Raw genomic sequence first — 13,913 nt, forward strand, 5'->3', positions numbered from 1 at the left:
GAGGTGAAGAGCTCAGCAGCCTGGCCAATGGTTGATTATTATTCGGGAGTGGACAGAGGCAGGAAACAGTGAGGATTCTCGAAACTGAAATCCACAGACAACCTCCAAGCTCACTGTGACCAGCAGCTGCACGCCGTTCCCCAGACCCCTGTCTGGTTCTGTTTAGACCAGCCTTCTCGAGCATCTGGGGGAGGGTGGGCACTGACGAAGCCCTGTGCCATCAGGTGTCTTGCGGTGATGGCAGGAAGGGGACCAGTACACAGATATCCCGACAAGGAAGGGGGAAGACCTTCAGGGACTGGGGGCGCCAGGAGAGGCTTCGTTGGGTGAGGTGACATCTGGGAGGGACTCTGAATTTTGAGTAGAGTCGATGTGTGGGAAGGTCACTCCTAGTAGAGAGAACAGGGTGAACAAAGGCAAGAAGGCAGGAAAACATGGCGTGTGTGGGGAGATGTCTATGGGAAGGTGAAGATACAGGCAGGAAGGGGAAGTGAGTCCGAAGCCTGCCCGGGGCTTAGAGAGCTTGGCTGAGGAGTTCAGATTGTCACTGGTGGCCAGTGGCAGCCATTGAAGGATTTCTGCAGGCGACAGTGCAGAAAGTAGAGCTGGGCTGTGTGTGCACTGGATTGGGAATGGGGCGAGGAGGAACGGGGTGTACAGTCAGGAGGTTACTGTCATAAGTTGGACAGATGTTTCTGAGGCCAGTCGGGGGAGGGGAAGGTGCAGATCCTGAGCTGGTCAGGGTGCTCCTGCTGTCCTCTGCCCCTCCTGCTTCTCCCTGAAGGGCCCACCCCATCTCTACAGAGATCACCAGTGTCGCCTTCCCGGCCAGTTCCAGTGGTCATGCCTCAGCCCTCATCTTATGGACCAACCACTGCACAGATCTGTCTCTGCTCACAATGGGGTTTCGTCCTGATAAACCCAGCAGGAGCTGAGGGTATCATTAAGTCGAAAATGCATTTACTACACTAACCTAACCCTCAAACTGCTAAGTACGGTTTCTACTGAATGCGTATCACTTTGGCACCACCATAAGGTTGAAAATCATTAAGTTAAACAGTTGGGACTGTCTGTAACTGACACACACACGGTCTCTCGCCTTCAGAAATAAGCTCTCCTCTCCCTGTTTCTTGGGCCCCACTGGCTCTCGGTTTCCCGCCAGGTTTCTGGGCCACTCCAATCCCAATGGTCTCATCTTCCAATCCTGGGACCCTCCTTTCCAATCTCAAAGCTTTAAATTCCATCGACATGCTGATGGTACTTACATTGCTATCTCCAGCCTTGACCTCTCCCGGAACTTCTATGTTCAACTTTCTGTTTGACCTCTTCACTTGGATGTCTAACAGGTGTCTCACGTTAGCATATTCAAAAGGGCCTTGACCTTATTCCTCAATCCGGCTTAGAGCCTTTGTGTTTCTGTTCCCCCATTCCCAAGTGTGCTTTCCCAAGTAGCCACAGAGCTCATTCTCTTAGGCCCATGAGGTCTTCACCTTGACCCACTCCATCTAGATGTGGACCCTCCCATGCTACCTTAATCATTCCTCTGCTTGCTTTCCTTTTGTGACTTCATCAACATTTAATGTAACATACATCTTAGTTATGTATATGTTTCCTATTTGTTTGCCTCCACTAGAAAAGATATTTCCTTATGGAATGGTTTTTGGCTTTGTTTCGTTTGTAATTGCTGTATTCTTAGCCACTACAAGTATGTGGTACATGGTAGCTGCTCAGAGCACGTTTGCTGAATGAATGGAAAACTGAACTTTGCCCTCTTTGGACTTGGGGAGCAAAGCCAAACAGAAAGGCAAAGATGAAGTTCGTGGACATCCTGTAGATGCCTGGAAGAAGGGAGAAGTTTGAGAGTAGTGAGTTTAGACTGGGATGTGCTGAGATTTTGAATAGGAGGGTGGCGGGCTCTAGGAAGGGTAAGAGGTAGATCTGGTGATTGGCCGCACAGATGTGATGACTTCAAGCCACAGGAAGAGGAGAAGAAAGAGGACAAGGAGGTGGATGGGGTGGTGGAGGGAGAGAAGGAGAGAGAACCAAGAGCGAATTCTGGGGGAACATCACTGAGGGGAGGAGAAAAACTAGCAGGACAAGTTGGGGAGGGAGAGAACCATCAGGAAGGTGAAATGTCCCGGAAACCAAAGGGCATTTTAAGAAAGAAGCAAGGGCTGTAGCACCGAACCCCTCACAATGAGGGGAGGATGAAGACTAGGGAAGGGCCAGAAGGGGCCATGCAGAGACCTGCTGTCCTACTGCCCGAACACCCCACGTGGCCTGAGCGCCTGGCAGGAGGACGATGGGAGCACGTGGAAGTTATGCACATAGCAGAGCGAGACGCTCAGAGCTTTGCTGGAGGCAGCCTGACAAGTGTGCTGGTTGGCTGGGAAGAGGCGACCAAGGAGCCACACCCTCCGGGAGGGTTCTGCAGGCATCCTGAGTAAAGGGAGTTCTGGAAGCTAACGTAAGGGCTGGTGGCTTCAGTGTTCAACTCGTAGAGCAAGAAGATGACTGGCCCAAGGTCCCTGAGGCCCTTGGGTTTCCCAGACTCTCAAGAGGGGTATGGACACAGCTCTCTCCATGTCACCGGCAATGGGAATTTCCCAACGCCGTGGCTCTCTGGTCCCCACAGCTAATATTTGTCCCTTATTGATCCAGTCGCCAGCCTGTTACTTTTTAACTGGAGTCCAGGGTTCAAAGGCCTGACTTTTGTTTAAACACTCATTACATCGGGGAGGGTATGTCCCCCTGATAATCTCAACTGATGAACAAGCAAGGATCTTCTAAGTCAACACAGACAGCGAAGAAGGCAAGAAAGGGTGGGGAGGGCGGGAGAGGAGGTGGAGGGTCGGGGGAGGGAGTGGCAAGACCCTACTGGTAGAGGAGCCCTTGGAATTTTTAAGAGAGCTGAGTAACTAGTACTGGAAAGACCAATCCCAAACCCAAACTTGCGGCCACAAGCAATATTAAATATGTTACACGTTAATACCGAAAATCCTTTATCAAACAGAATTTTTTTTTTTAAAGATTTTATCTATTTGATAGAGAAAGAGACAGCAAGAGAGGGAACACAAGCAGGGGGAGTGGGAGAGGGAGAAGCAGGCTTCCTGCCAAGCAGGGAGCCCGATGCGGGGCTCAATCCCAGGACCCTGGGACCATGACCTGAGCCAAAGGCAGACACTTAACAACTGAGCCACCCAGGCATCCCATTACCAAACAGAAACTCTTAAAAACACAGAGCAACATCCTGGTGCTCATTGGAATACTTCTTGGGGGCAAAGACACCAGCCCTGTCTCTGGTCCTTTCTGGCCCTTCGGCTGTGTTGCCCAAAGAGCCCTGGAAGGTCATCTGGAAAACATGCCCTTGCTTTCGAGGTGGAGACAGCTTAGTCCTGTGGCCAGGGGAGAGGTGGTGTGGCTTCCTCTGAGGGCCTGGGGAGGGGGCCGTTCCTGAGAGCAGGCTCATTTCTCAGAGGGGGTGTCTCTTAGACACAGTCAGTTCTATGTCCTGAAGCAGGGCCCCTGCCCTCAACACCCTCCGCCACTCAGTTTGCAGAGGCCCAAATGCCATCATTTTCGTCTTTATTCCTTTGGGTTTAAGCCGCCATCTTTGGAACTGGTTAAAATGAAAATCCTTCTGGAAGGGGCCATGCCTCTCTCTGGTCTGAGCAGTTACTTACATCTGAGCGTAACCCAGGGTATGGGCTCGTCCCTCAGAGAGGAGGTTGGTGGCGGGATGGTGGTGGGGCAGCAGAGCACAGGGGCTGCGTGGTGGCCTGTGGCTGGGCTTAGCTCACCACTCTGCAAGCCTCTGGGCCTCCCAGTCTGTCTGCCTCACGTGCCGCTTGCCTCCCAAGGCTGATGCAGAGATTTACGGTAAGTACCAGTAGTAGGATCCTAAGAGAGTGAAACAAGGACTCCAGGAGTTTGGCAAATGGCAGACGGCCACCAGCCCCTGAGGACATTCCCTCTGCAAAGGGATGCTGGAGGCTGGAGAGACCCTAGGGTCCAGAGTGAATGCTTGTGCCCAGACTCCTTCCCCTTGCATCTGGGCACCACCAGATTATCTCCCATGCTTCTCTGTGGTCAGAAAAGGCCACGTGAGGGGCGTGTGGCCCGGGCGAGGTGGGCAGTGGGGCTATTCCCCCTCCGGACCTGGGCGTCCCGCCGTTCTCCACAGGCTGCCTTCAGCCTCTGTCTGTGGGCCGTGGAGGACCCTGCCCCAGGGCGTGGCGCACCGGTGAGGGAGGGTGGCCGAGTTCCTGAGGGACTGCTGGAGCAGGACGCCACCTCTAACCTACACAGGCCCGTGAGGAATAAACCTTTCTCGTATTAAGCCACCGCTCCTTGTGACACCATTAAGTTGCCCTGACAAACGCTTGCCTTCTTCCGTCCTCATGAAGAAGGGGGCCCGGGAGCTGGGGAGCGATCCAGGCCACACTCTCCATCTTGAGGCACAGGTGATTGCCTACAGCAAAACGTGCCAGGATTTCAACCTGTTAAGTCCAAGATGATCGCCGTATATAAACAACAGGCTTCAACATCCTACATGGTGATTGCATTTGGGAAGTGGAGGTTTTTATGTTATATACGAAATGGGGGATACTACTCGGGCATCAAACTCTCCTCATTAGTGATGACCGGCGGCTTCCTACCCACTGACTTAATGGGTTTCCACGGGGTTCATGGCTCTAGCAGTGCATACACCAGCTACAATTTAAAAAGTCACTGTAACAAACCTCATGGTCCCATTTCTGTGAAATCCGAGAACAGGCAAAACTAATCTAGGGTGCGGGGAAAAAAAAAAATTCAGAACAGCAGTGGCTGGGGCAGGGGTGGGGGGGCACTGGAGTGAAGATGGGCCAGGAGAAGACACAAAGGAACTTTCTGGGCCAACGGGAATTTGGGTTACACAAATGCATGCATCTGTCAAAACTCTGGGAATGTACACTGAAGATTTACTTTTTTGTGAATTTTACGCCCGTTTAAAAAGGGACAGTGAGTCCAAAATGGAATCACTCGTGCTAAGCAAAACGGAACTTAATACCTAACTGCGGTCTCTCTCCTCTCCCCACTGCCAGGAATGTTCTTTAACCAGCTAACCTGAAACTTACTGCTCAGCTCTAGGAGGTTAATTCACGGACAGACCCCTTCCCTTCCCTGTAGGAGGGTGACTTGACACAACACATTCTGTGCTAATAACGTCTTTCTCCCCACTCCGTCCCTGCCTTTAAAAACCTTCTATTTTGTGTTGCTCCTTAGAGCTCCTTTCTCTTGGCTAGACTGGATGCTGTCTGATTCATGAATCGTCTGGTAAAGTCAATTACATCTCTAAATTTACCCGGTTCAAATTTTATTTAATACCTCAAAAAAAAAAAATCTAAATGACAAAATCTAGTTAGCGTTAGGCATGCTGGAGTATTTGGGGGAAGAGGAGGGTAACACAAGCAGAGTAAATCGTAACGGCAGAACTAGGGGTGGGTGTCCTAGTGTTCACCCCGCTATTCTTTCAGCTCTTCTGAATGTTTTCGTAACAAAATGTTGTGGGGAGCGGTGGGGGGTAGGAAGATGTTCTTTGGGACTCAAAGCTGACCGTTTCGAGTACCAAGGGAAATGGCATTACCAGGTTCTCCCAAGAGGTGGTAAACAGAGAGAAACTTTTTAAAAAATTTTATTTATTTGAGAGAGCAAGAGCGAGCACAAGTTGGGTGAGGGGCAGAGGGAGAAGCAAGCTTCTTGCTGGGCAGGGAGCCTGACGTGGGACTCGATCCTGCGACTCCAGGATCATGACCTGAGCTGAAGGCAGACGCCCAAGCAACTGAGCCACCCAGGCGCCCCAGTAAAGAGAAGCTTTAAGAATGGACAAAAATCTGGGGCGCCTGGGTGGCTCAGTGGGTTAAAGCCTCTGCCTTCGGCTCAGGTCATGATCTCAGGGTCCTGGGATCGAGTCCCGCATCGGGCTCTCTGCTCAGCAGGGAGCCTGCTTCCCTTCCTCTCTCTCTGCCTGCCTCTCTGCCTACTTGTGATCTCTGTCTGTCAAGTAAATAATAAAATCTTTAAAAAAAAAAAAAAAGAAAAAAGAATGGACAAAAATCTCTCAAGAGCGAAGTCTAGAGAACTCGTAGCTTCTACCTTCAGCCCGTGTCGTTATTTGTCTGGGCCAAGCCAAGCGGGCCTTCCTAGTCCTGGGAACTGTACCGCGCCCGCAGCAGGGGCTGCTTCAAAGTTGCCCCAAAGCAGACTCTGCCTTAGTCCCAGAGGGCTGAGCCTCTCACCCAGCGCTCACCCTCGGGGCTCCGTGTGTCGGTCCTGGCGGCGTGCTTGCCGCACACGGCGCCCCGTGCCCCTCCCAGGCCAGCTGTTCTCTCGGGGGGAGGAAAAGGCTTTCCCCGAGCACGGGGTGCGGTGAGGGAAGCAGAGAGCTTTGGGAGAAAACCAGTGCGCGCCCTCCTCACCATGCTGGCCCCAAGCCCTCGTCTCTGCCACCTGGGGCCCTGTTCCAACAGGGAGCGACGCGCCCGGGCCACAGAGCTGCTGGTGACAGGTGCCTCATGCATGCATGGGGACAGCGTGTACGGAACAGCCAGTTTGCTGGGCACCCGGCTGAGAAGGGGGTTCAGTCCGAGGAGCCAGCTCAAGCCTCTCGAGTCTACTCGGTGGACATCGTGTCCTGTGCAGCTCTGCAGGGGTGCTGGGCAGGAGGGGACAGGCTGGGGACAGGGAGGGTTCATCTTTTGCCTGAGCTCGGCCCCGTGGAGGAAACCTTCCTTCTCACTCAGTCCCCACCCGTGCCCCCTCTCCCCTGGTCGTGACAGGGTCCTGCGGTCTACTAACAAAGGAGTCTGTACCAGGTCTTAAGTCACCATCAATTTGTTTTCCTGTCCAATTCAAGTCCCATAAAGACTTTCTCCGGGAACCTACCGTGCTTTTCAAGAAGTGTTCCCTCTTCGGTGAGGGGGTCTGCCAGTGGCTTTTGTGTTCTCCCACCCAGGGGCCATCTGGCCATGGCTCCTCAGACGCGAGCCATGGGATTGAGAGACTTGGATTCCCACGCAGGGGCGCCGCTGGCTTGACTGGGGGCTTTGAACTGACCGAGGTGAGGAGCTGGGATCACTTGGGGACTCTGTAGTCTGGGCAAACTTCGGTGATGTCCTAAAGGTGTGGGGCTCTGAGGGATACTAAGGAAAGGAGCGCTCTTCCATCAGTAGGCATTTAACCCCCCGCAACAATTAAGACAACGCATTAATGGAGAAGCTTGAAATCAAACAACCCATAATACTCGATGTAGAAAATGTTCCAGCTTCCATAATTCTTTATTAAATATTTGACAAGTTGTATCACTTCTTTACAACGACTTCATTTTGTCACATTACTCTTTTGCTGTCAGGAAAACAATCTACAATTTCTCTTTAGATCTCTCAAGAAAAATGAAGAGCAAAAAAAGATTTGTTCTTAAACAAAACCATTCCTGTGTGTATCAAATTCAACCGTATTTTAAAGCCATTCTGATTGTGAAAAGGAGCGTTATCCAGAAGTTGTCTTTAAAAAAATTTCGAAGTAGTTTGGTTTGTAATCACTGTATCAAATAGTACTTGGCTTTGTATTATTAGGAAGTGGGGTTTATAATAAAAAGTTATGAAACACTGAGAATTCATTTGGAATGCTTGAAACTCTTTTCAGCTTAAGTCACTTTTTTTTTTTTGTTTTTTTTTTTTGTTTTTAATGTTTCATTTGGTAAAAGATCCCGAATTACGGAATGACAGCATGTTAGCATCATTTTCCTGGGGTCCCTCTCAGGCTCCAATGGTCAGACATCTCAGGACATAGCTTGGAGGAAACTGTAGAAGGACTAAGCTCTCTCACTCCCTTTCGAAACCAGATCACTCGAGAAAGGTGTAAAAATGCTATACAAATATATACATGTATATTTGGACAGCGTACATACGTATGTATGTATATACATCTCACGTAAGTAGTAGTAAAGGAAAAACAAAGTCACGCAAAGTTAACATGAAGGAAACCGTGACAATTTTGATGAAATCAGTCTGAATGAAAGGGTGAACTGGCTTATACAGGAACACAGGTGTCTGCGGACACAGGGTCATGGTCATTAGAAAGGCTTTCGATGCTCTGACATGAGGCTGAGGTGCAGGACACAGAGGTCTGCAGCCAACGCTGTTAAGACTCCTACTGATGCTCCTTAGAAACACCAGCCCAACGAACAAGGAGACATGCATTTTAAACATGTGTTGCTATGTGCACAACACCTTTCACCAAGGACAGACGCCTAATGAGAAGTTTTCTTGGTAAATTTCATATAGACAGAAAGCTATCGTTTTCTGAAACAAAACACGACACCAGCTCACGTCCTGATGCTACAGCATTGTTTCTGACACTGAACACACACTGGGGCGGGCGTGTGCGTATGCGAGTGTACATACGCTGTTCATTAAGGCTTAGATAAATTAGAAAGTGGTCCAAAGTGTATCCCATTGTCTTCCTAGTTTTAAAATCTAAAGTACAAAGTGGAGTCTGTAAGGATTTTTAAAAACGCATCTCAGACCTGAAATTGGCAGTTTTGACGTGACTTCTCAGGATGTACCCCAAAGCCCGAAGGAGACAAGAGGTAGTGCCTGGGGGCCAGGAAGGGAGCAGACCAGGCAGTCACCCTGCGCCACAGCACCCCCTACCGGACAAGGCAGGAAATGATACCAGACGTAAGTGTCCTCCTCTCTGTCAATAAGGGGTGCAGAGGAAAGAGGAAAAGAAAGAAGATGGCTAGCACAGCGGGGAGGGGGCTTGAGAACAGATTAACCCACGCTCTCCACAGACATTCAAGTTCAGAGGTGAGATACGAGACTTAGGAAAATGCTAGAGTCAAGTGTTGAACAATGAGTTAACTGTTAGAACAATTAGCAATTTGCTGCGTATGAACTTGGCTTTCAAGAGAGCCAGTCTGAACCTGGCAGGATCAAACAGCCATGGTACTTGCTGTCTATTTAACGTTGTGAGATGTGGAATGTGGTTCAAACATTTTGCCAACCACTTCTCAGAATCTTTCACTGCACCCTTATGTGGGAGAAAGAACCCACTTCGGTTGCTTGAGAGCATCTGCCATCTGACCAGAGGAAAAACCCGATGGTCGACCAGAGGGCCTTGTAAACAAAAATCGAAGAAGCATTTTACATTCTTGTGATTTGGTAGAGGACTGGCTACAGAAAAGTACAGAACAGGAACGGCTTCAGAGCTGAATCCAACTTTAAAACAGATAAATGCCTCCTGGTTTCCTGTTGCAGAGGCGGCCGGCACAAAAGCAGCAGCGCGCCTTCTGAGGCTAATCCAGACATTCCAAATCCGACTGCAGGCCAACAAGGGACAGGGACAGAAACGCCCAGGACCTACAGGCGGGCGTGACAGCTCATGTCCACGGTGCAGCTGTTAATTCTGGAACTAGCTTCTTAACCTCGGGGCAAAATGACCCATAAAAACTGCACCTTCTTCAGGCAACTAAAAAATAGCCAGGTCCAGCCAGATCCGGGTTAATTTCTAAGGGAACAGAAGGTGCAGAGCCCCTGGACTCAGAAGTGCCAGAGAGGAGGGTAACCAGGATCAGCAGCCCGTCCTGGACCCCGTCCCCGGGGGCGCCTGCTGACGGGACCCACCAGCATTCTGCTGTCAACCACCACCAGGACTCTGTTGTGAAGACATCGGCGAGTGGTTGTCAGCACTTAGAGAAAACAAGATCTAGGACTATTTTAGACAAAGACTGAAACACTGAGAATTGCTGAGATGAGGGGATCTGACGTGGACCAAAAGCCAAACAAACCAACCTCGAACCCATTTGCTATTTGACCGTCACTGAATCCCGCATTCAGCGGCAGATGAACTGAAGGGTCATCACAATCACGGTCTTTCGAGTACTCACAGGGTGTATAGTTCGGCAATTCCTATCTGCTCCTGGCACGGAAATGATCTTAGGATGGATTTTTCGTTCATATTTTTTGACACTGCCTAATTCGCATTTATATGGAATACTCTGATTTTTTAAATATTCAGTTTGCAAAATGACAGAACCCCTGTTCTTCAGCTAGAACCGCAGGCTTTCTCTGTGATGACACGCCCACTCTCAGAATCCAACCGAGCATGGGCTTTGGTGCGAGTTCTAGAAAGAAAGCCCTCTGGACCAGGAGGGGCTACATGAAGTGGGTTTTTGCCAAGAGACATGTTATATATTGACTGCAGGGAAAAAAAAAAAAAAGAGTGTTATATTTTTTTCCAATCATTCAACATCTAAGTTCTCTGATCACTACTGGAGATTTTTAAGTCAACAGAAAAGGGAACTAATCCTCAGCTCCGTAGAAATCCACCTTCTCTCAGACTCCCCCAACGTCTGCACCTCTGAAGACAGCTCACTTACAATCACGAACGTTCACGGTTTTTGTTCACCAGCCACCCAGAGCTGGGTAACAATGAATTTCTTACACCAAAAAGTCTGTACATAACAAACAGGGAGGCCCTGAAAACCCAATTTTGTCTTATTGATGACTGGCAAGAAATCACATCTCTAGAGCCCCCTGTCACAACAGGGTTCAGGACAACACAGGTTAAAAGGGCAGCAGGGCTGCTGAACCCCTACGCGGCCCCGCAGGCATTCTCTCGAGACACCACGGAATTCTGCGATGAACACTCAAAGCGGCAAAGAATCCAAATGTGTGGAACCCTCTGTCCCCGCCACCCGATCGGCCGACCGACCGTGGGGCTCACATCCAAGTTCCCGCTCACTTTTTAGTCCAGCACAGAACGGACACCACTCAGGCGGTACACAGTGTCGAAGCATGCAACACGTCCCAGGGGACAAAACCCGGTCAGATGAAGTGTGCATTCAATGAATCTTGGTAGTTGCAGAGAAATCGCGGAACAGCGGGTGAGGACGGGTCTGTAGGCTCAGCTTTCCAGCTAGGTTTTATATACCAGCAGCGAGAGTCACAACGGATACACACCGCACCGGAAAGATGTGTGCAGGGAGAAGAGAGCATCGTCACAATGACCGTCTATGGTAAAAAAGAAAACATCAACAAAACCAGATAGGACCTCCATGTGGTCCATAAAGTGCCTTCAGAATTGGTGCAGTTAGAACAAAAATTGGTTATTTAGCGACCATTAGCCAACGCATACAAGTAAGACATGAAACACATCTCTGGTTTCCGCAGTTTCAAATCAAGCGGTGCCAAGGTTCATTCAAATGTCTCTACTACAAATAGCAAAGAAGAAAAGGCGAGAAGGGAAGGACTGTACAGCGTCAGAGAGGGGTAGCTAAGGTCTCTTCCGAGAAAGGACAGTCCAACCCTGTCCCCAGATGTGTTCTGGCACACGTAATTACTTCTAAGGAATAATGGTATGATTCCTTCAAAGTCAACACTGAATTTGCCATGCTATGTTACAATTCTCTCAGCCTGCAGCTAGTATGCTAAATTTGTACAAAAAAAATGTAATATCCAGTTTGTTTGCATTCTGAGTATGGAGCAAATTATCAATATCATTATGCCTAATGTTGTAGTTTAAATGCTCTCAAAGTACTTGTCTGTAGAAGATTTTTGGACAAAAACCAGTCTTCCAATTCTAATAAAGCAGGGAGTGGGGAGGGTACTTAAACTTCAAAAATAAAAAATGTCACTGACATTAAACCTGGTATGAAATTCAAATACAAAAAAAAATGCTCACTTTTCCAAGTACATGAGACATCTTTAATTGTAATGAAATAAAATCTGAAAATCGGTCTAAATCACTTTAAAAAGTAAACATGAGTTGTAATACTATACCTGTAGAGTGATTAATTCCATTCATTGTCATTATAAAGTATGTAAAATATTTATTAAGGGCTTTGCCTACAGAGGCACAACATAAATAGAATTAAGTCCTCCTGAAATGTAATTAGTGTACACATCAACCAGTTGATAATTCGTGGTGGAAAATGCAGGAACGCGACCTGGGACCGGGCTCCCACGTCCGAACCTGGGCAAGTCACAGGCGAAGGCTCGCGAAGGCTCGGCTCCAGGAGCCGTGCCCACGGCTGCTCTTTCTGCCTGGTCTCTGCAAAGTCTGTTGTTAGGCAAATGCAAAAGCGCAAGAAGGACTTGCTGGACCAACAGCCACCCCGAGGCCGGGGAGCGAGTGGGGGGCGCTTAATCCACCCCCTCAAATCCTTGAGCGTTTTCCACAGCCATGAGAAGCTTCTCTCGTAAATCTTCAAAGGTTTCATATGGAGGTAAGTCAAGGCGATTAAAGCTGCAGAAGTAACAGAAAAGTGTGAGTCAAAGGCCATCCTTATTACCCTGTGGTCATGACAGCGTTTCCTAGGCGGGCCGGAGGAGGCACGCGGTATTTGGGCAAGAGAATGTACAAGTTTTTGGCAACAATCCTGAGTCATTAAAAATAATTGGGGCAATGAAACCGTCCACGCCGACGAGGTTATATAACCTCCAGAGCAGAGGCGAGAATTTTCTGAGAGGCCACGAAACCTCTCTACCACAGCTAGATGTGGGGCCGGGAAAGGCCCAGCTGGGGTGGGGGGAGCTTGAGAGGGGAGCGGTCCCTGACGTGTGGGCCGAGCTCCAGACCCTCACCCACCAAGCACTTAAACATGATAGGGATGAACCAAGGTCAAGTCTATTTGGAATGCCCTCACGTCCTCTACACTAGATCCCACGCCAAGTGCTTTTCTGTATAGTAACTTCCGGATGGTCACCTGGGATTCCACGTATGAACAGAGCAAGTCCCCACATTCCAAAAACTCAGTGCTGTCACCAGCAGGACAAAACAGATGCACGTCCCCCGGTGGGCCCTGCAGAAACCCCGCGCGTGGTTCACGAGACACACTGAGCTCTGGGAGTGTTAAGTCACCAAGCACTAGGAGTTACAGTGGAGGAGTGCACAGTGCTTCTCAAACTGGAGTTCTCGGTAACCTGGGAATCCTGAAGGCGATGTCTGAAAGGGTTTTCAGTTTGATAATGCTCTCAAACACGCCCTTACCAGTTGTAAAGACAGAACCCACTTCTGCAGGCTGAACTTAACAGGAGCCTGTCACAGAAGGTGGCTTTTGTGTCAACCGCAACAGGTCCTTCGGAGTCCAGGGCCGGGGATCCCTGGGGACCTGCATTGTCCCCAGGACCTGTGACCACCTTCCTCTTGTGTGGGACCCTCTGCTCAGAATTATTGAGATGACCAAAGGAGCTCCTGTGTTCCTGTGAGGGACACAGGAAGTGCTTGCCAAGTGTACTCAGCTGGGGGCAGGGGTCTGGCTCTGGCCTGGCACAGCTGAGTGGCCTCGGGAGGTCATTTTTCCTCCACTCCAATGAGCAGGTGGGTCTGTGATTCTTTGTAAAGTGTAATTTTATTTTATTTTATTTTATTTTTTTAAAGATTTTATTTATTTATTTGTTGGAGAAAGGGAGAGAGAGAGAGCACAAGCACAGGCAGGCAGACTGGTAGGCAGAGGCAGAGGGAGAAGCAGGCTCCCTGCCGAGCAAGGAGCCCGATGTGGGACTCGATCCCAGGATGCTGAGATCATGACCTGAGCCAAAGGCAGCCGCTTAACCACTGAGCCACACAGGCGTCCCGTAAAGTGTAATTTTAAATATCCAAGGACTGATCTTTGATAGATCCTTGAAGCCCTTTCCATCACATTAATAATCACATCTGCAGGGTTTATAAAAAGCATGCTAGCTCTCACTCTCCTGCTGAATCAGGTTTGGATTCTGAAGCTTAACTGTCCATTTTATCTTTTCATAAAACTCGGAAGAAATCAGGTTTTGGCGGAGACCCTGTTGCTGTAAGCAAAGCTCCCTCCCCGGGGCTGGGCCGGGAGAGACTGGCTAGGCAGAGAGACATGCACGCGTGCCCCCTCGAGGCCG

General features: G+C 49.5%; 1 protein-coding gene across 3 annotated transcripts in view; it reads right to left on the minus strand.

Moving 5' to 3' along the window:
• Positions 1 to 7,290: 7,290 nt before the first annotated feature.
• The window catches only part of LOC111154313 (neural precursor cell expressed, developmentally down-regulated 4-like, E3 ubiquitin protein ligase), a 336,163-nt gene continuing 329,540 nt past the window's right edge, over positions 7,291 to 13,913 (minus strand). For all 3 annotated transcript variants that reach the window (XM_022513830.1, XM_022513831.1, XM_022513829.1), the window contains one exon: positions 7,291 to 12,288. In XM_022513830.1, coding sequence (XP_022369538.1) covers positions 12,186 to 12,288 — 103 coding nt within the window. In that variant the 3' untranslated portion in view covers positions 7,291 to 12,185. The remainder of the gene's footprint in view (positions 12,289 to 13,913) is intronic.

Source organism: Enhydra lutris, unplaced genomic scaffold (assembly GCF_002288905.1).
Source record: "Enhydra lutris kenyoni isolate GAN:26980312 unplaced genomic scaffold, ASM228890v2 scaffoldscaffold36, whole genome shotgun sequence".
Classification (NCBI taxonomy): Eukaryota; Metazoa; Chordata; class Mammalia; order Carnivora; family Mustelidae; genus Enhydra; species Enhydra lutris.